The 22,941-nt window shown below is 43.9% G+C and overlaps 1 protein-coding gene across 4 annotated transcripts in view; it reads left to right on the plus strand.

The window, feature by feature from the left end:
• Positions 1-22,941, plus strand: part of LOC1272555 (nephrin) — a 79,539-nt gene that overhangs the window by 45,195 nt on the left and 11,403 nt on the right. For 3 of the 4 annotated variants that reach the window (XM_061656401.1, XM_061656402.1, XM_061656403.1), the window contains exons 6-11: positions 15,811-15,963; positions 20,553-20,726; positions 20,826-21,116; positions 21,210-21,377; positions 21,463-21,594; positions 22,196-22,332. In XM_061656401.1, coding sequence (XP_061512385.1) covers positions 15,811-15,963; positions 20,553-20,726; positions 20,826-21,116; positions 21,210-21,377; positions 21,463-21,594; positions 22,196-22,332 — 1,055 coding nt within the window. The remainder of the gene's footprint in view (positions 1-15,810; positions 15,964-20,552; positions 20,727-20,825; positions 21,117-21,209; positions 21,378-21,462; positions 21,595-22,195; positions 22,333-22,941) is intronic. The other variant, XM_061656404.1, reaches the window with a different exon arrangement.

Below are 22,941 nucleotides of genomic sequence, written 5' to 3' on the forward strand. Positions count from 1 at the left end.
GTCGTCGCTCACACGAACACACACAAACATGCACACTCGCATACACACGGGATGGATCTTCCGGTCGCGCTAAAATTATGCATCATCTAAGAGGCTCATATGAGAAAATAGTGGGGTTCAAACTTTTGCACCCCTTAGCACCACTTACCTGCCACACGGCCTTCCGGGATGGGCGAATTCTATTTGAAATATGAAAAATACATGCTCTAAGTTATGCATGACGGTGTGTCGTGCAGCAGCAGCAGCAGGAGCAGGAGCAACAACAGGCAGGTAGCTAGTATTGTTATCCTGGCAGGAGCGGCCCGACCTTCCGGTGTAAAACACGAGCAGTTTTCCGCAGCATCCGAGCAGCGATGATCCATTTTTGCCGACCGAATTATGTACGACACGGTACTTTTGGGCCTTGGCTGTTGGGTACGAGATCTTGGGGTTAAACTTCCGTTTGACATGGTTCGCAAATAGTTGCCAGGGAAGCATTTCTTGGAAGCGCTCGGATAGAAACTTTAGTGGCAAAACTATTCCTTGTACGGCGTGTAGCTGATGAGCAAACTTTAGCATCGCTGAAGGAGAGTAGCACGAGCAGAGGCGTATTGTTAGCCAGCTTTGTTCAAACGAATGTCGAAAGATCATAAAGGTGTTTTTAAAAATATAAAGGAATAAGTAAAATATGCATCACACATTCCACTGCTCGTTTGTTATGTTTTCTACCAGAAAAAAAACGCAAAAAAAACAAAGCGATAACAAATAAAAATAGTCAGGAAACAGGATTAAATCGTTTTCGCATTCCGTGCCGTAAGATCAATTTCATGCTAAATTTCATTCCAAATGGTTTTCAATTACTTTTTCATCAATCTCTCACCGTCCTGCTGCTAGGGTACCCTGGCCCGCACGCAATTTGACTTAATCCTGGCGGGAAGCTTGCCGTTGCGATGCGTTCGGTAGTTAGGTGAGGCTGGTGTCGGATCGGGATGGATTTTTATATTTGTATTTTTGTTCAATGTTTTGTCTGATTTTTTCTGTGTTTGGGTTGCAAAATGTGCCCCTTGCTGTTAAACGCTCCCCACCACGCGTGCATTCGCTTTAATTGAGCAACACGAACAGGATGTGGGTTTGTTGATTACTGAACAGGAATCTTTTCCCCCTTTTTTATTGTCACACCAATATTTTTTTGTTTGGCATTTGCTATTGCTAGTTTTTGTTTGTAGTTTTTAACATTATTTTAAACGAACCCGCCAGAATGGGAAGGACAGACATGGGAAGGGGATGGCTGGAGGAGGTCTCATAAATTTCAATAACCAATTATTTTATGTAAATTTCTATTTAAAAAAAAGAGTACGCTTTTTCCCCTACCCCATCGCACACCGTGGACAATCCGCATGGATTGCGGTGCTTTAGTTTAATGCTTTGGGTAGATTTGCGTCGATTTGCTGCGTAAAGTGTTTGCAGCGTCGGATTGATATATGCTGGAATTGGTGGACAGCATTTAAAAAAAATGCCACAATTATTGGCAAGCGTGCCATTTCCGCTGGTTTTGGATAAACAGTCGCGTGCCTTTTGTCAATCACGAGCGGGCATTTATGTGGCTTGCTTTTGCACGCTCTTCACGTTGCTGACCGATAATGTGGCCATGTAATGTGCGTTTGAGTGTTTTCTGTGTAATATATGTTTAAATGTGGTAGCATAAGAAACATAGCAGACCAAACATATTTTGCATAATTTTAATGACACGCCCGCACTGAGGTTGGAGTGGCAGATTACACACCTGTGTGGAATGTTTGCATTTTCATGAAGGGGAAATATAGTACATAATCGTGCCGTTGCGTAAATTCATCCCTGCATCGTAAGTGATTAATTGCGGACAAATGAGAAATAAACAATGTGTGCGCGTGTGTGTGTGTGTGTGTGAGCTTGGGGAGTTTTTCTTGCAAAAAAAATCAGTGCATCATTTTTGAATAAATTATCTGGTTAATGGTGTTGCTGCGTGGAAAAAAGGCAACGGCATGTAGAAGTGTAAAACTTTTTCGCTCAACCATTTACCAATTTCGTATGATCCACTCATCGCATCATTTTGCATGGGTGAAAAGAGTGTAAAAAATTGCGTAGTAAATCATGTAATGGGAAGACAGCGTGATAAGGAGCAGTATTTTATTTACTGGCCAGTTGTTCACTGCTTTTTTTGTTTGTTTGCTTTCTTCACCCTAAGGTGGCAAGAAAAGTTGAGCTTTCTAGAAAACAAACGAAGGAAGCATGTAAGCGACCGTATCAAATCCACACTTCCTGTGGTTCAAGGAGAGCGAGAGAGGGCATGGAAATCCTCCGCCCGCTACAGGTGAGATGTTTTAATTCGACTTTAATAACACTTCGAGTGTGCGTTACCGTCCCGGTCATGACACTCACCTGTTCCGGGGTGTGGTCCAGGCACAGGAAGAGAACAGCCGGGAAGAAAGCTCTTTGACTTGTTTGATGACGGCTTTGTTGGTCTGCTGTGTCGGTAACAATTTCGTGAACGGTACGAACATTTTCTAATATTATGGTAATCACGTGTAGAGCAATTTCGGTGCCGGCCACCCACCCTTCCCGCACCCTGCCACCTGTGCGGATGAGCTTACGCCTTAGTGCGATCCGCCCGGGAGGTGTAAAAGTAGGCTAAAAACAAGGATTTTGTTTTGGCATTTTCTTTTGCCTCCCTGCCCCGGTAGCTACTTGGTGGAGGCGCATGATGTCTTTCACCTTGTGTGTTGGCTCCCTGTCGAATGTTCGTTTTATGTCTTCGTTTTCGGCTATGGCTACGGGTGTGGGCTGGTGGTAATACCGGTGAACAACAATGCCAAGTGATGCCGTACACCCCCACACACACACACACAAACACAGAAGGGGGAAACCAAAAAACGGGCAGGAAAAACTTCAAACGATCGTCGAACACAGCACGGCACGGGGCAGAAAGAAAAAGTTGTAATGCTTTTTAAATATTCAAACGATTTTAACCGGTACCGGTGTTCGCTTTAAGACCGCTAGGGAAGCGATGGGTTGGCTGTTCTTTACACCAACTAACCGAGCCGAGGATTAGAGCTTATGGGAATTGGGGTGGGGGTTGTTTTAGGCTGGTTTTTACGTTGTTATTTTTCTATTCCTCCTTTTTGCTTACCCTTCGTTTTAAGCTTGAAACGGGGCAAAACAGTCCCACAGCAAAGTGCTTCGCCAAATAGTCTGCTGCACAGAGCGGTATGTGTGTGTCTTTTTGGTGGTGGTGGTGGTGCAAATTGAAATACAATCCCAGTGCGAATGATACATTCAGCCTCTCAATGCCACTCCCTCAGTACTAGCGAAATTTTGATAAATTTCTTTACCCAGAATCGTTGTACCACGTAAGCGAACCAGTGGAAAGTTTCGTGTTTATCTTCTCTCCGTAGTGGTGTCGTTGTGTTTTGTTGTACTCCATTTGCTGTTTCATTTTTTTTCATCTTCCTTGGAACCAGCCAGAAGTTCGTTTGTGTTTGCAAGAAATATTTGGAAGTTTTCTGTCTCTATGTAAAGCTCGCAGCAAGGAAGCTGTTGTGCGGAATCGCAACATCCACTTCATTTCTTGGATGTTTTCGCTTATCTGTCACGACGCTCATAGACACTGTGATGCTGTGGGCAACTTTTGGGTGGGTGAATAATTCACCCAAAAACAACTCAAGTTATTCGGAGGAGGCATAATTTGTCCCCGTGAGTAAAATGATGAAATTGCGGCATATTTGACGCACCTACAACACCTGCCTGGAAAGGGAGTGATTCGTGGAAAAAGGTATAAAAAGTGTGAAAGGAATTATTAATTGCTAGAATTGCAAGCCGGACAAAATGGGAGAACATTAAATTGAAATAATTCCATTTGTAGAGAAATAAAAGTGTATAATTGTTGTAGGATGACAGCTAAGAAACAATAGATTAGTGTTTGGAATTTATATACAAACTGATAACATTTTAACAGCTTTGAATAATATGTGTTGTATTTGCCTCGTTTGACAAACACATATTTACTTATACCTTTAACATCTCTCGAATATAGCTACAAAGTGCTTTTAAGGAAGCTTCTCATTCACCGTATTTATCGATCTCTTCTCGCAAGCATGGCATCATTAGGCTCGTTTTACTCGACACTCGAAGACAGCAAAGAAAAAAAACCTCCCCGAAACAATTGACAACGCACCAACAGAATTGAAAAGGAAAGAATCAACTCCCCTTAAACCCTCCACCCCATGTGCTCCTTTCCAACTGTCAGCTTCATTCGCGTGAGGCTTCCACAACCGTTTGGCAGCGACCTTGGAGCATCAGCCTGTGCAGGATGTGCGTATGATATGCTCTCCGGCATGGAGTGTAAATTTTCCGTCAACATACACTGATTTTGTTGGCAGCTGCTTTTGACTATACATGTTGCGAAAACGGAAAAGGGTCTAACGCATGAAATGGGGAAATGGGGAAAAAATAAAACACACGCACACGTGTATAGAAAGGAGAAGAAAGCAGTCAGAAATTTCCTCGCAAAATGACAGCAAAATCCCTTTTCACATCACTTTTCTTCGATAAAAAAAAAATCGAGCAAAAGTTGAGTCGACCGTGTGTACATCACGGTGGCGCTACAGCGCGCCTGGTGTTGATTTGGTTTTGTTTGTTTGTGGCGCACTCACCCGTCGGTGCTGGTGGTGGAATCACACGGAAGTGCAGGAGCAGAAGTGGTACGGATTTACGCACGAACGCATACTGACGTGACGTGGTGGCAGATTGAAATTAGGTGAAATTGTGATTCGATCAGCAGCCTGCTTCACGGCCCCCCGCACCATATGTGCCAGCCAACCATATGTGACGTGTGTATGTGGCGTTCACTGAGAACAATACACGGTCTTGCCGCCCGTGCACACGCCCGTATGCGAATCGAATTTTCAAACAAACAAAATCCTCCTTCCCATCGGTAGCATCTTGCCTCGTGAGCTGGTTGATGGTTTGTTGGCACTTCAAATTTTAATATGATTAAAGTGGAATATCACGAGCGCGCGTACGCCTTGTAGGCCCTTGTGAGCGGAGTGATTTTATATTTTTGATAACATTTTTGCTGCCCTTTACGGATAGTGTGTGTGTGTGTGTGTTTGTTTTTTTTCAACGGTACCAGTTGTGTGATTCTGACAGTGCGACTGACGTTTTGGAGAATGATATCGGAAAAAGCACAAAGTCATGCTACAGGTAAGTGTGGAAAAATACTGATGCCCAAAATTACATTTTTTTGAGTGGAATTATTTATTCATGGTGCTTTGTTTTGAAGCGTGTCCGCTCGGGGCGTAATGTTGTAGCCCGTGAGGCTTTGAATTGTACTGCCTGATGCTGGGAACATTATAAAATACATTTTTTAAAATTAATGTAGCAAAAAAGCCCATTTTATTAGGGAAAGTAAAATAAGACTTCTAGCAATTTTTCATTAACATCGTTACCCATTGATTTACCAGCCATCACTTTTTCCCTATATATTTGCGGCATCCACTTTGAAGCTCTCTCCCATTCACAGACTACTCGCAACTAACGATTAAATAACCGACCAGTCGAACGCGTTGACGCTACAGTTAAATAATTAAAACTATGCCTAACAAGCGATAACGGGGGCGCGTTGCGTTGCGTTGCATTTGCGAGATTTGCAGCGGTCCAGTGCGCTCGGCCTGCGTACCGGAATAGTAGGAACAGACTATAGGAAAAGCTTTCCTTCCTTTGCCATCCCGTCTCCCACTCTATCCCCCATTAACACACCGCAAAATCCATTACCAACTCTTTTCCGATTGCGAAATTCGAGCACGCAAGTGCGGCAAACACAGGACTCATGTAGGATGTTCGGTGGACCAGAAATGCATCCTTATTCAATCGAATCTCGCCACTAAATACAGGCTTCTGCTGTGCTGCGCTGTGCTCTGCTTAGAGCCAGGGTCAGGCTGGGTATGTTGAGAAGAAAGGAAAAAAAGGAAAATTAAAGCAAAGAACTGGAGGCAACAAAACAAGAACACTCTTTGTACGATCGGCGGGCATACGAGGCAGGCGGGCCTGGGTGAGTGTGATGCGGCTCATCACCGGGTTTTTTTTCTTGTTGTTGTTCAGCAGTATGATCAGCATCATTTCACCATCGCCACACATTTGGGTAGACGGCTGTTTGGATGTGTCTATGCTTCTGTGTTTGTGTGAGAAGCATTGAAAAATCCACTGCGCTATGTAGACGTGTTTTGCATATGCGAACAGATCGACCAAGAGTTCCACTGTGCATAGATTTTTCGGCCCGCTTCGGTTGAGCGCTTTGAGCCGTGGTGGTGCAAAAATCCTCTGCCTACATTTGCATCCCAACTGTATGTATGTGTGTGTGTATGTAGATTTAAAATTTCGTAGCTAGAGCCGAATACAAATTTCCAATTCGCGTCACATCGCCACGTTAGTTATGGGCCAGAAACTATTTCCTCCCTACCCACACCCCACCTCATTTGCGCGTTTTTGGCCCATCACAACGATGTTAATCCTGCGCTCTTGTTTTTACTTCAAAATGTATCGTTCAACGATAAGCTCGGCACAAGAGTGTTATCGCAGCCTGTTCAACTAATAACGCGTGCGGACAGACACACGCGCACAAAAAAAGTCCTCGTCCACCGGACGGACGGACTGGATCTAGCCTTATTCTCTGCCACGTTGGCAGTAGGGGAGCCAGTGATTGAGCACACGTTGCTTCTACCCCTCCGAAACCCACTTGGCTCATTTGTATGTGGACTGGAGGAGATCTTTATGTATGTGAAGTGTGTGTCTGTGTGTGTGTATTGATTACAATCTAAATTAAAAATGTGCATCGGTGTCGCGCACGTGTGTGTTTTGTGCGTGTCCGATACTCACCGCCCCGAGGTCAAGTTTCGATAGCGATCTGTATATGTATATGAATGTGCGGTACGCTTCCGACCCATCCGAGTCCGCTGACAAGGGAAGATAAATTTCGAACCACCCGACAAATAGTTTCAACATACATTCCAGCCTCCCATCGTGCCTCGTCCCACCGTGTAGGAAATTGGAAAAAATTTAATTCATGAATATTTCATGCCAACCCGTGTAGCGGGCAGGACCTATCGGTCACGCGGACTGTTATACACACCGGATACACGGTTGCTTGCGAGTTTTGGGACGATCGTCTCTTTACTTCCAATGACCGCACAGCTAGCTTTGGCTCGGATATCCGGTACACGATCCGGCTTCCAGTGAAGAATCCCTCGATGGGAAGGATGTTCCATCCGTGGGTGGTTTTCGGCCACTATGCGATGCGCTGATTAGTCCGTGCACGGGTCGTTGCTCCAACATGAGCGGAACAAACCACTGTTGGAAAAGGTAACGGACCATCCGACAAGGGTGATTAGCGCCAAAAAGGGATTCGGTGCGCCGGATCAAAACAAGTTATATTGCCGCGGGACCTGCCAATGTCAGAGAAGCTCCAGCAGCGCAGGCAATGCTGCTTAATAATGTTGAAAATGTTGAAAGGCTTCGAAATGGAAATAAGGCGATATATTATTGCGATCGGACGATTAGTTTACTCTAATGAACGCAATTCTCAGAACTGTGAATCAGCGGACATGCAGCTATCGGTGAGCAGGAGGAAGGTTAACTATTTTGGTGGACTTTGATGGCTTAACCAGGGAGGATGCGCGATCACTACGGGTTACGGATATGCAATAAATGGCACTGCTCATTTGGGATAGTAGTAATGACTACTTACTGCTCGGAACTGATAGCTTGTGAAATAGATACATCGTTCAAATTGTGGTCTAGAATATAATTTAGAAATTTGGAGTATCAATCGTAGAGTCATACTAGGCAACTGCGTCGATAGGCCTAGCGTGAGCTAACTGGTCGTTGGTGTTACGCACGTATTTACGTATTTTAACGTTCATATTTAAAAATAAGGTACTATACTTGGTTGGTTTCTAATTAGGGTAAATGCACCAGTATTGGGAAGGTTAGTGCAGCAGTTTCACAAAAACTGCTTGTACACTTACAATTTTTATTACTTTTCATGAAAGTGACGTTATTTTGAACGATAAACTATCGAATTATGTTGTGTTATTTTTTATTTGTCGTTTCAAATGCATTTTCTAGCGATACTCATGAAAATGCAAACACTGTTTTTGTTCCTATTTTCGGAAGTTTGGTCCCATTTTCGGCAGGCTGTGCTCCTATTTTCGGCAACGCGAATACGGGTCGGTAAATGTTTTAATTAATGCCAATACGTAGACAAAAATGTTTAAAACAATTTTACACTCTCACTTTCCTAAGAATGGTGTTGAAAAGTACTTAAATTATTAATTTTATGTTCCCCATTTTGGGCATTTTGCTGGCAATTTTTACAGTCGCTTTGATGTGAGTTGCAAACTAAGTAGGCGTTGAAAAATAGAGACAGTCTGGCGGCTGCAGAGTACGGCTCCGACTGCCTCACAAATTATTATTTTTCTCTCAAGTTATTGGATAATTTATAGTGAAATTGGTGATATTTGATACAAAAAATGTGGTTTTATGTGTCGACATACGCATTACAGTTTTCTGATCAAGTTTTTAATGAATATTCAACGAAATCAAAAGTGTGTTTTTGTTTAAAGTTTTGGCAGGAGCCCAAAGCATTGATCTGTCAATAATCAACATTTACCGTGTACCAATTTTTGGCAGCATTTAAAGTGAATAATTACTTGTTTTTAGTTATTTTAAAATTTCAAGCGGGCTAGTATAAAATCTGCAACCAAAGAATCTTTCATAAAAACCATACTTTTATTGTTTCGCTGCTCTAAATCTGTTAATAATGAAACCTGCTGAACTATTGGCTAACAGCAAATCTGCCGAAATATATTGAACTCCTCACATTTTGCTTGGTATTTTGAAAAATATGCATGGAAATGATGTGAATCTTCGTGTATGAATAACAAATGAGCATATCTCTATGTAAAACATAAATGTTGATACAATTTTCAACGCGTTTTTGCGTAATTACACGTTTTTAGTTACTCTGCCGAAAACAGGTACACTGCCGAATACTGGTACCCTATTTTTTGTTTAAATGGCATATCAAAAATGTTCAGAATATTAATTTTTTTTTATTATTATTATTTTATTATTTTATTAACTACGTTGTATATTTTTTTACTGTTGGGAATTTAAATAGTTCGAGTTACATTTTTCGTCCATTTAAAAAGATCGGGAAATGATTAGTAATGCAAGAAAGTAAACACATTTTGATTAGACTTTGTAAGCAATCCAAAACATGTGACTGCATAGATGTTTTGATAAATTTAAAAATAATCTATATACATACCTTTAATTTCTTGCTTGAATGCTAACCATCCGTTTCCAAAACCATTACTACAGTGTTCTGTCGCTGCGCGCTCCATTTCATTCGGCTTCGGGGATGCAGTGTCGCGATATGTGGGAAATTGAATTCCACTGCCGGCTACACTACAAAAGCTAATTGAAATCGATCAGCCAATACCGAGCTCAAGCGGGTGCGCTCAATTTCCATTCTAATCCCGTTGTGCAATGGCACTTTGATTCGCGTTGCCAGGCCAGGCATGCAAGCAATGCACGTGGCCGTTTCCGTAGCACACGCGGGGTCATCGAAGCCATTCGCGCTTCATTGGCGCTGCCCTTATTCACTGCACAGGGCAGCAGGGTAAATTTGATTACCCCGACATTACCGGGCTCGGAATCGAATTAGTATCGAATTTCCGTGTCTGCAAGTGTGTATGTGTGTGTATGGGGCATCTATTGACATGTGGATCGCTTGAGCACGAACTTCTCCACCTCATCCCCTGGTGGGACGACCAAGATAAGCAAATGAAGCGTTAAACAAGAAAGTCAATAGGTAACATCCTGCCAGCGTGTTGCACCGTGGTTGTTGTAATGAAATGAAGAGCAGGAGAGGGTGCAGCACTGACAGCACAATTACAGTGCTGCACTTTGCGCTCACGGGCGAGAAAAACAAAGCGTCCGAAAATGGGATGTGAACGCGAGCATCCCGGCATCGCAACTTTACATTGTAGGTTTACGTAAGCTAAAGGAAGGATGGTTGACTTCATTGAAGAATTAATTTCAGTAGTGTGCACTTTTTGCAATTCCGATTCCCATCTGTCAGTTTAGGCGGCAGCCAGTGTGTCCTTTCACTTATCGTGGTGCCAATTTCTTCGGATGCTTCGGGGCAATAGCAACATGTTTCAGCCGTAGTATTTTGCAGCCAAGCAATCTTTTATGAATGAATCTACAAAAAAAAACCGGTTTCATGCTGCTGGCTTTGTTTTTTGGTCAAGGATAGCAATCGTTATTGCAGACATATGAATGAAACAAATGGGCTTCTTTAACCCTGTGCGTGCAGCGAGAGGAAATATTAATGGAGCTCTGGGATAGTTTACCGGTTTTTTCTTTGTTTGCCTGGTTCGGGGGTTATTTTTTTTCCACTGTCCTCTGATGCGCATTAAAACACAGACACATTCAATTTCGCCCGCGATTGACGGATCCCGCAAGGGGTGGGGGGAAGAGAAATGAAGGAAATTAATTGGCTGCATTGATTATAAATCCCACGGTAAAGGAGAATAACAACAGCGAGGTGCACAGTGTCTGGGTTTATGCGAACCTCCAAAAACTGCTGCTTACGTATGTGTTTCGAAAAGGTTCGAAAATAGTAGGTTTTTTTTGTTGAATCTCAAAATTATACCGGTCGTGAAGCATAAATTAATGCTGCCTCGCATGCGACATGGACGAGCCGATGTGTGGTGATTATAGACGCTCTCTCTCTCTCTTTCTCTTTTACTCTGTCCGTATCAGATGAGACTTTGTACGTTGTTGACATCATTCATTCATTATCGAAATCGCTAAGCTTGGCGGGCGAAGTCGTCGATTGGACAAGTGCTGTGGGAGGTTGAGCGATAAGATGCTTGAGCGTTTTTTTTTACCCCTTTTTAAACGTTAGGATCGCTTTGGCTAATATGGATATCGCAATGTCACACTACGATAGTGATGGAGAATAGAAAATATATTTTTTTCTTATATATTCATCAGTAGGAACTATTTACTAACCAACATCAGTTAATTAAAGAAAATCATTTCTAATATTTTTAATAAATTTAGAATCATTTCTAATATTTTTAATAAATTTAGAATTGATTTTTAAGGGCATGCTGATATTAGTATTTACATAAAAAATTGGTAGTGGCATTTTTCCTACTTTTTACAACCATCCAGTACAGAAATTTCGTGTTCAAGTTTTCGATTGTGTAGTAATATAAACTATGACCATCATGGCCTTAACATGGCCAGCAAATATAAGTATATTTGAAATTTTCTCATTCGCTATTAAATCGCAAATCAATAACAATCATTTTTGACAAGCTCACCTTAATCAATGTCGGTTTCTATTTCTGATTGACTACAAGATAGATTTTCAGACGAATGGCTGTTGCATTTTTTTATAATAGAGGCTGAGAAACAACATAATATATAGTGTTCCTTCAACAGAAATCAATGACTTAATAGTGAAAATATGATAATGTTTTCCTAGAACTAGAGGTAGAAGTGAACTAGAGAATAAAAAAACTGATTTATGCTTATTTGTGTTATTTATACTCTTGCGCTGATTCATTTTTTTCAAAGAAAACCACTGCTTCGATTCGCCTTCAACTCCGACGTCATTTGCATGCAATCGTTTGACGTTGGAATCTGCAGCGCAGCAGAGTTTTCTTCCCCTGTCCGTCCGGGGTCCGTGCGAAATGTCATTTAACATTTCATGGCGTATCAATTTTCATTGTGATAAATCTATAAATATTGGATCATCGGACAATATTGATGACACTTTTCTGCACCAGCGCGCGGGTGCGCGCTCGTTTCATTTTATGCAAAACACCCGACACGGACAGCGGAAATCTTAAACCGAACCGGTCGCGCTGAAACTGTGTCGCACTGGGTTCGCTGAGACGGAGGGTTTTTGGTGAATGCAAGAGCATTAGAGCAGGAGTAGAAAAATAAAACCGTTCCTGCAATAAAAAGGTACAGCCTGCTGTTAAGCATCAAAAATTCTCCTTGGACTTGCAACTTGGACTCACACAGGTCCAGTCGGTTGGGTCAGGGAAGGAAACTGTCTGGTAAAGGTAGAAGGAAAATGCTTGAGCGGTAGTTTTTTTTTGCATATCTATAAACGTCGCGTCGTTGGAAGCAGACGCAAGTGAAAGCAGCATCAAAGAAACGAAAAAGAAACGAAACCAAAAAAAAAAACATTTATATACACTCACATAGGAAGGATTCGTGAGATAGAGTGTTTGCGGTAGTATGCAATAGGGGAGAAAAAATAAATTTAACCCGAGATCGGAAACGAGAAATGAATCCAAATCCATTTTGTATCCCTTTCCTGCTTCAATTTATCATATATTGGACCAAACGGTTCGTTTCTTTTCTACTCGTTTTTTGTCATTCACTTCATTTTGCGCTGAAATCGAGAGAGAGAGAGAGAGATCGAGAGAGTATTGGGCTCGGGTTTTCACTTCCAACTTTTTTCCGCCATTTCTACCGAACGCAGCGTGTCAGTTTCATTCAGCTTCAGTTTTATCTGTTCCGAGTTTTCTATTATGGAAAAAAATATTCGTTTTTTTCCGAGGCTAAAAAACTCATTCGTCCACCGTTGTCGAGGTTGGTGGCATTCGTTTCCCCACCGGGTTCACCACTTGGAACGTGAGTTTTGATTTTTTGCCTTCCAAACCACCAAACCGGACCAAAAAGGATAAGGACACTGGGTGGAAGTGTTTGGGTGCTTTTTACGACCGTGTGCATCACATCTCTCAGTGTGTTTGCTCGTTTTGTTCATTTTGGTTATTTTGGAGAGCTTAGTGCTTTTTAGTGCTGTGTGTTTGATGCCATTTTTAGAGTTTTCCTCCATAACGCGTGGACGATGCTGTCCGGTTTTCCCCCGTTTAGGTTGGGTTGAGTGTTTGGGTTGTTTTGTTTTATTTACAATTCCGGGTCTTCATTTTTCAACTTCAGCTCGACCACTTTACGCATCTCATGCACGGCTGGAACCGTCAGGTCGGTAAAGTTTTGTCCCTATTTAGCAACGGGGTATGATTTTTGAAAAGTGTTTTCTTTGCTGTGGTGAGCTCCACTGTTGTATTATGCCGTCCCCAGCAAGGTCACCACTGAGCTTGTCTTTCCCACTTTGCGTAAGTCGAAATATAAACCATTTCCTTCGTTTATTGCAACACGGAAGAAGCGACAACGTGGTAGAAAGATGAACTGTGCGCACCAGTAACCGAAGGAATCGAATAATTTCGAAACACTCCACCACATCCCGAATAAAACACCCGAACCGTTACGAATGCAAATTGAAAGCGTTCTTAGCGTCCGAAAGCTTTCGCCGTTGCTTTCGAACCCCGTGTACCGGCTGTGTGTCCTTGCGGTCGCACACAGATTGCAGCATTTTGCAATCCGCTTTGCGCTGCCTTGCCTTGGGATTATTTTCATAAGTATCTTCTTCGCTTTCAGTTTTCCCCATTTTAATATTCATTCAGGCAGGCGAGTACGAAAAGTCGCTCCAGTATTCAAATGTGCTGGATGAACGTTGGGAGAGGATACTAGCTGGAAGTTTTTTTTCTTCTTTCTACCATCTTCCTTATCTAGTGTCACTTTCTAGAGTGCAGCAGTCGCACACGAAAGATGGATTGTGTAAAAGCTTATGGGAAAACGGGCAAAGAAGGTGTGGAATTTAACCGATTTTTTGTTGGCTTCTAATTTTGGCATATTCTGCAAGAAACTCGTTTACACTTTCGTCTTTTCTATCACTTCAATTCCAGCCCAGGAGCGCTGTACCTCGCTTACGCTTATCTAGTTTAAAAGCGAGCAAAAGAGCGAAAGGTGCAAGCAGATTCACAACGACACGTACCTTAACAAAAAAAAAAAAATCAGTTAAAATCCGTTCCTCTCTAGCTGAATTTTCGAAACCTACATTCGTGGGAAATACTTTTGTGCAGAAAATCCTTGGAAGGATAGAAAGCAATTTTCAGATAATTGTGAACTCGTTATTCGCTTTGACATGGTTTTATTTTCTTTCTTTAGTCAAATCGACAATCCACGCCCTTTTTCGCAGCTTGCTCTCTCTTTCTTTCTCGAACGGTGGAACCACTTCTTTTCACCACTTCGTGTTAGTGCATATTCTTCCAGCTCCAATAGATCGAAGGAAAATGAGCGTAGAAAAAGTCTGAAAGTGAAAAAACCCGATTATAGAAAAAACGGTTTACCGATTTCATACATTTCGATTTTGCTTTCCCTGGTGTGTGTGTGCATTTTTTGCCCTTTTTTACATACTCAGCTCTACATCCTTTTGACAGTTCCGGGAAACGGCGTAGCATGGTGTCATTCGGCACAGAAGCGTCCTGATAAAGTGATGGCAAGAAGTCCGCACCGGCATGAAGAGCAGGTGGTGGAAATGCGAACGATTCGGAGAAGGATTTTTTTTGTGTCATCTATCCCTTTAAATTTTCCCCATTTTCGTACCACGCTTTCGTGCAGATGTCGCACTGCCGTTGCTACTGATGAGTGCGATACCGCTTGTGGAAGAATGTCACCGTTTGGGGGAGCAACGGGAGAGAAAACGGGATAAGATAAAACCCCTTTCGCGAGGTGTGCCGGGCAGGCGTTTGGAGCGGAAGATAGAGGCGAGTGGTTTCGGGAAAGAATGATGAGAAATTTGTGGGAGGATCAACATGCTCCCGGGATAAAGGATTTTCCAATCGATTTCTAATGATTATTTAAGTACTGGTCGGGATTGTCGTGTCGAGAGATATCCTATCCATCCCATGGTCGTGTCGGTACGATAGAGATGTGGTGCAGAAATAGTGAAGCATGTTAGGGATCTGTTTTTCTTTTCCGTTTTGGAAAGGTAGCACGAAAAAACTCTCTCTCTCACACATAAACACACATAGATTTACCATTCTTTACATGCAGCGATCTAATCAGCAACGAGTGGATGCGATCGAACAATACCGTCTGGGGTTTGGCAATTACCGTGGAAAGAAAATTACACACCAATTACACGCTTCTCTGCTGAATGCAGAGCAGAATAGGGGATGAAATCTAGACCGGGGAGCATTTGATATGAATTTCAAGCTTACGAAGGATTTTATGCAACGGATCAAGTGAAGCTTTTAATTTATTACTCTCTGAAGAAGAAAAGAGGGAATCTAATGAACATTTGATGAACATTTCGATTCTGTTTTGTCGGAATGATGATTACAGTGAAATTGAGAATATCATCAATATCAGATATTAATATTTGCTGCATAATACTTTTTTGTGTTCTACATAATCAGATATAAAGTTTAAAAGAACAAACAAATTTTCCAGACCCCAATTACTTAAATTAGCATGCATAATTCTGTCGCCTGAGGATTGTATAAAGCACGACTCGAATGTGAGTCGAAAATGGTTAGGATTTGTTGAATCGAAGATCTGTCATGAGTATTTTTCAATGAAGATCTTGCAACTCTAAAGTCAGTCGAATTGAATCATGCATGAATATTTGCATGAAGTATTATAATAATAACAAACCATTTGAAAGTAATTTAATAGAGCTTTTCCAACAAATCACGAATATCCAAAGAGTCTGATAACTGATAACCTACAAAGAGAGAATAAATAACCACAGTTTGTTTGTCCTGAAAATATAGCACACTTAGTTAACATACTACCGTTCAACAACACCCTGTCTAACGTATATTTCATTCTTTTCCCTCCCTTTTCTTTTTTCCCCAGCGCCACCATCGTCAATCGAGATACAGGGCCACAGTCGCAACGCCAAGGTGGAGGTTCGCGAGGGCCAGGACCTGACGCTGACCTGCGTAGTGTCGAATGCAAAACCGGTCGCCCAGATCGTATGGTACCGGGGCAAAACGGAGTACAAATCGGGTAAGCACATCTCACATACCTCTAGCAGGTTTCCTGCAGCCGTTTCCGCGTGTCCTCGTCGGTATGTTCTCGAGCTTGCGGTTTCAAAATGGGTCAGCAGCATCCACATTGCCAAAGTGTGGAAAGTGTTATCTACCGAGCGAATGGTTTCCTTTCGTGTGGCAGTGTGGTGTGGTTTATCGAAAATATTATCTCCAACGACAGGCACTATTTACTGTTAATGTGTGAGAGAGTAATAGAGAGATAGCGAGAAAGAGAGATAGAGCGACCCCCGGTCCACGAAAAGTGTATTGATCAACATCTCAGGCCAGAACCGAAAAATATTTGCAACACTTCCTGCGGTCCGCCGCGTGTGCCTTGTTGCCATTACGCTGTTAGCCTTCGAACCGATCGACAGGTTTCACCCGCGGGGTCGGCGGTGGGCTTGCGAATGCCTTCGCTAAACAACTTCTCGCTTTGTTGTTCTTTTTCGGGCAGTTGTTGTTGTTGCCGGCCGGGCCCAGAGTGCCATTGTGGAACAGTAGAATGTTCTGCGTTGCGCCGGGAATAAATGGGATTCAACTTTAACAGCTTCCACAGCTTTATTTACGGGAGCACCTCTAACCTCCGGCATCGGGAACGTTGCCCCGGAACCGTTACACCGATTCAGAATGGGGTTGGTTGATCAGTGGTGTTTATGGAAATTTTTTAGACCACACCAGGACCGGACTCGGTTGGGCTCGTGTTGCAGAGCACTCCACTCCGCACGGAGTACACATTCCGATCATGGGAAAGAAACCGTCGGGAAAACGGGGAGCCCCTGTGTGCGGTCGAGCAGTACACACTTCATTCGAGCGATGGCCGGACTCGGGCCGGTACGGCTCCCGCCACAGCACACCGTGGTGCCATAGGTTTCGAAGTGATACGAATGATCAAAATCATCCTCGACAATCGGTTGTGTTTAGGTTTCGGTTGCTTCGAAGGCCGGTGGCTAAGGGAGGGCTGGGCGAGGAGGAAAATGCGGTCAGCATCGCCATAAATAACGGTAATATATTCGGAGGAAATGGCACCAGGAAACACGGCAGTCCCGGGTCCACCCGGATCTGGCAGGCGGAATAAGATGTTCCATTTCGTGGTGAACCGTTTGCGCCCGTTTTTTTTCTTTCGGGGGTAGTTTGCGGTCGATGAAGTTGGTAAATGTCACTAAATAAATTATACAACCTTTTTTTTCCTTCTCCAAGCGCCTCCAAAAACCTCTTCCTTAACCTTACGCAGGAAATGTTATTTGGTGCCCGGGTGTGTGTTTATGTGTGCTGGTTATTGTTTGCCGGCAGATGTGAAGGATGCTTGCTCGGGGATAAGGGCGCCAGCGCACGATGGCCAAGACAACACCTTGACAATGATTGTCTAGCGGCGTTGTGCCAACGCGTTTGACTTGATGTTTTGATGGGGTAGTGTTTTCTGGAGAAAATCTATCATATGATGTGAAAATTGTTTACCGTCCTCCGCGTGTGTCACTGTCACTGGCTGGAGAGCGCCTAACGAAATGTGGTGTCCCATCTGGGCACCGCAACAAAAAAACACCGCTATGAAGATGGTGACAGTGCGTTTGTAGAACCAGAACTCCAGATCTCTGACCCTTCATTCGTTGGAGCATCCTTTCGTGTCTTTAGCAGCCACCTCTAGAATTGGCTCACGGTTTAGCGAGGAAAAAAAAAAAACAACCCCACCCCAACCGGTATCGTATCCCTCTTCAAAGGGACATTTTTCAAGGATTTCGCGCTGTGTGCTGTTTTACTTTCCCTCTTTTTCCGCTCTATCTCTAACCACCGCGGTGGACATAAGCTTCTGTGTTTGTGCTGTGTTTTGTGTGTGTGTGTGCATCATTTTGAAACGCTTCCCATCGTTGGTTTGCAGGGCTCATGGCAAAACCTGCCATGAAGCGCTCGGAAAGGTATACTTCTTTCTCCCGTTGCTGCAACGCTTCCGCACGAAATGAGCAAACAAAATAAATTGAAGTCCCGCTCGGTACATTTTTCATCATTTTTTGACATTCCCAGTGTCCGTGCGCCCTTTGCGCGAGGGTGTATATATATATATATATATATATATATATATTTTGCACCTTTTCTGCCGGCCCTTTACAGAGAAAGTCTGAAAGCTGCGCAAACCGTTTTGAGCGCCAATGAAGCTTTGCTGTGGGTGAAAAACGAAGGACATCAGGCACAACCATTTTGTTCGGGCAGCATTAAAAGGATTTTCTTTCACTAAACTGCCATAAGCTTTCCTTAATCGTTTAAAGACAGCGCTGGGGCTCCGTGTTGGAAGCAGGGGGGCATCAGGTTTGCTCTTTTGGTGCACTACGTCACGAAACGGTGATGGAGAATTTGAGTTCATTTTTGTGTGTGTGTGCTGCCGCCATTGCCAAACTTTTTGGCTCGTGTTGAAACAAAAACTAACAGGGCTGTTTCTCGTTTTTAGGAGGGGTAAAAAGTAATAGTTCCGAGTGTTTTCGCCCCCTTCCTTCCCTCTGCAACAATCATGAGCTATTGTCGGATGAGGAGCTGCACAAAACGTATGCCCGGAGGATAGATAGTACTCAAGTAGCCGACTCCACACGACGTCGGATGAATTGTTTGCCGAAAAGTCATCTTGAAGCGAGGATCTTGCCTGGGGTTGAAATGAAAAAAACACTTCACACTTGTGGACATTGTGGAAATGGTTCGTAAGCACGGAGGACGGAGATAAAGAACCTCAACCCCCCTCACCGTACGCTTCAATCGAATCAGGCAAAGTGTGACGACATCGGTTGCCAGTACTCGAGGTGACAATCCTGTTACTCGTTTGCGAACATCCCACGTCGCCGTCCCAAGTTGATAGATGTCCGCACTTAAAAGGGTTCAAGCGTGGTTTCAATTTCTTTGAACGTACTGGTACATAAAAGGAGGGAGCGTCTTCCTCGTAAGCGTTTCGAGACGCTTCAATATTTTCTTGAAACAACCGAGCCCGGTTGTTCCGTTTGTCGGTCGTTCTGGTCGACCTTACAAGGCCACCCTTAAATGATCAAAAATGGTCACACATTTTCAATCTTTCGGTCGCCGAAATTTGACGATGCCGATGAAATTCTTTCCATCCAAATGTGGAACTGCGAGGACATGCACGTTCCCCGTACGGACCATTCCTTCTTTTGTCATTCTTCTTCATTTCATCCTTCCCTCAAATTTCTCCACGCCTGAAGCAAATGGTTGGAATGTTTTCCCCACTCGCCCGTTCGCTTATATGGTGATGACAAATTGCTATCCACACGTCCGGACCAATCCATCCCGCCGAGGGATCACCGCCCTGTCTGTGTCCGAACGCCCGCTGGAAGAGACGAATGGGAAGGAATGATGCAAAAAAAATCCTATTTTCATAAACAAATTTGTCACGGAATTGTCCAGTTGCTGGTGCTCCGGCTGAAGCGTGCAATCGAGACGCAAAACATTTCACAACCATTCTACACACGCACGCAGCGAGAGATTTCGATGGGAAAACGTTTGTTGTATATGTGTCCTTTTTCCCACGAGTCTCTCGCTCTATCTATCTCTCTTTCTCTCTTTCTATCTATAGAGTGTGGTGCCAGATGTAGACTTGCTAGGTTTTGGTTTCATTTTTTCATTTGTTGTTTTGTGGATGGTCGCTTCATGACACTTTCATTGCTGAATGGAAATTGCTAATGGATTCTCCCTTCGAGCGACTTTGTTATGTGTCTCGTACAATAGAGCTTTACCCCAGTGCATGTACGCCATTTCGGGGAAGTGGAGAATAAATTAGACCACGCGGAATGGAAGGGCATTCGGCAGAGGTTAGGGCTATCGCTTTTGTGGGGCATGGAAATAGGACAGAATTTCTTTTTTTGTCGTCGTTGTTGTATTTGTATCAATCATTCAGCATGAACAAATTGTGTAGATGTACCGAAACACACACACACACACATTGAGAATATGGTAAAAGCTTTGGCAAGCGAGGAAAACTTTGGCAAGCGAGGGTCACATAATTGTAATAGCAGTTGAATGGACAATAAAGCCCAAAAGTTCAAATATTGAGTAGAATTCATGTTTGTTGCAAAAGAAAAAAGAACTCCAGTGTCCCAATGGGCGCCAGTCTATTGTAATTGTATCTCAAAAGTTCAAGAGTCCCATGAAAGTTGAATAGAGGTGTAACGCTGCTTGTCTGTGCTAAATTGAGCATCATTATTCTTCGCCCTGGTGACGAAGTGCGCCAAAGTGACGGCTAGCACCATCACAACCCTACCTGGCAGCGCGTGGACAGGCGTCCCACGAAGGTACAAAAGTTATCGCACTATCTCTCGACAAGAGATATTAAATTATCTCCCCCCCCCCCCCCCCTCTCGCGTAATGAACCAACGAAACGAGCTTTGGTTGGTGGAAAAGAAATCAACATGGCGTAGTTGGTGTTCACGTGTCGTTTCACCAAAACCCATGGGAGGATTTTTCCAAAAGTCGATGAACTTACGTAAATTTTTTCGTCTCGTTTTGCACTATTCGCCACTGTGTAATATACATTGTAACCCATTTTTGTGTCTTTATTTTGGTGTGATTTTTTTCCAGATACGATCGAGAATAAGGTCACCGAGACGGAGGGTAAGCGATACACCGTGTCGTCGCAGCTCCGCATCAAGCCAACGTCCGACGACGACTACATGGAGTACACCTGCCAGGCGAAGCACAAAGCCCTGCAACCGGATCGTCCGATGCAGACGAAGGTTCAGCTTTCGGTGCTGTGTAAGTAGCATGCGGAGCTATGCTCCTATAATCAGTTTCATTAGGACTGCAAAAAAAGGTAACGTAACGGCAACGTCTGTATCCTGTGCTCCAAAACAGATCCACCGGGCGAACCACAAATTGAAGGGTTTACGGCGGGCGAGGTGTTGCGGCGCGGTCAAAACGTGGAGCTTATCTGCCGGAGCCGCGGCGGCAACCCGCCGGCCCAGCTGATCTGGTACAAGAACGATGTCCAGGTGCGGATGGCGTACCGGACGACGGATCGGCTGTCGGAAAACATCTACTCGTTCGTGGCGGAGGAAGGCGACAATAAGGCACGGTTACGGTGCGAAGCTAACAATATAATGATAGCCGCACCGCTCAAGACCGAAATTACGCTCAGCGTTTTGTGTAAGTATTGGCTGGGTGGGTGGTGTGACAGGTGAAAGGTATGACGATTGACACCAACACACTTTGGCTTGGTTGTTTATTCCACACAAACAGTCGCTCCAACTCAGGTTACCATTTCGGGTGCATCGGAAGCACGCACCGGCGATGTGGTGTCGCTACAGTGCCAGACGGCTCCGTCGAACCCGCCGGCCGAGATCAAGTGGAGTGTGAGTGGACATCACGTGAAGAACACCACGTCTAGGACTATCGAAAATCCTGATGGTAAGTAGAAGCTGAGCAAAAGAGCATTGCGGGATTAATTGGACACCAGTGCATCAATTTTTGACAACTTTTGATAACCCCACAGGAGGATGGATCACGCTTTCCAACATCTCAGTACCGGTGGAGGCCAACAAACGATCGCTGGTAGTGATCTGTCACGGGCTCAACATGCAGCTGACGGAGAACGTTATTGCCACGCATACGGTTAATGTGTTGTGTAAGTACATTGAAATGCTTTCTGAGTTGTTGCTACATTATTAGAGAAGCAAGGTTTCGTTCTGTTCGCACCAGATCGTTACTTTCCGTTCGAACGAGTACACTTCATTATTATGCACCTTTACCTGTTTAAAACAGTACTTGCGTTACACAGCATTCTTGGTTTCGCCACTCGTAGGGTTGGCGGGTAAAGTGAACCGGTAAATTAGTTTATCCGTAAAGTACTGTAGCGCTGCTATTCTACGGCAGCTTCATCGCCGTGTCGTTGATGCATAGCGAAGGTACTTGCTCGCTCATGAGATTATGGTTTTGCGTAACAAATTGAATTATTCATGCCGCCATAGCTTCAGTAGAGCAAAAACCACCTTTAACTAGCTGATATGGGTATACTAATGAGGAACAGCAGCTCTTAACATGAGTGAAAATTGAACGGAATACAAAGTAATTCTTCATTCTGTAATGCATAAAGAAATCCCATAAAACATAAGGAGCTTTTGAGAGCGAAACAATGTGGCTAAAGTGGCTTTGTTTTGCTGTAACATTAAACATAACCAGATATATTAAATCTTGTCCACGTTTTGCCTTTCCATTTACTCTAACAGTGCCACCGAGTCAACCCGTCATTACGGGGTACACCGAGGGAACGATCATTGCGGCTGGTTCGGTGCAGCGGCTCCAGTGCACGTCAACCGGCGGCAACCCGTTGGCAACGCTGACCTGGTACAAAAACGATAAAAAGGTAAGTCGAAAGGGAGTTCAAGTCGGTGGGCCAAATCACGCATACTTGCTTTCAACTGAAAAATGGACTGTTTTGTCTGGGCGGGCGGTGCGAGGTCGATAATATGTTACCCACTTTTGAAGCAGTTAACGCAACCATCCTCCCAAACTCAATCCACGTGTTGTTTTTTGTTTTGGTATACGAAGTGTGTTCCCCATGTGTTTGCGTGGTTGCGTTTGTCCATGTGGGAATGTGTTGTGTTAACATAGTTTACATCATTCATCACCAGGACACAGGCCCTGGTGTGTGTCTGTATGTGTGTGTCCCCGTTTGTTTAGTGTTTCGCAACACCAATCGCAACAAAAACCCCCACTGCAACGGGTGGCAAGCGCTTTGGCCGCTGTGTAGCGTGTGTGTGTGCGGGGGCAGGTGGCAGGTGGCGATAGGGCAAACGGTTTGATCACGACCAAAAGACCACGTGTTGAGCCTGTGGACCGTCGGGAAATGTCCCAGAATGGGCCGAGAGTAGTCCAAGCAGTAGCAGCACTCGGTAGCAGCCCGCGTGGGAGATTTAATTAATTTCCGCAAACTTTGCACAAGCGCCCGGACCCAGTGTGCCCTCCGTCAGTA

Source organism: Anopheles gambiae, chromosome 3 (assembly GCF_943734735.2).
Source record: "Anopheles gambiae chromosome 3, idAnoGambNW_F1_1, whole genome shotgun sequence".
Taxonomy (NCBI): Eukaryota; Metazoa; Arthropoda; class Insecta; order Diptera; family Culicidae; genus Anopheles; species Anopheles gambiae.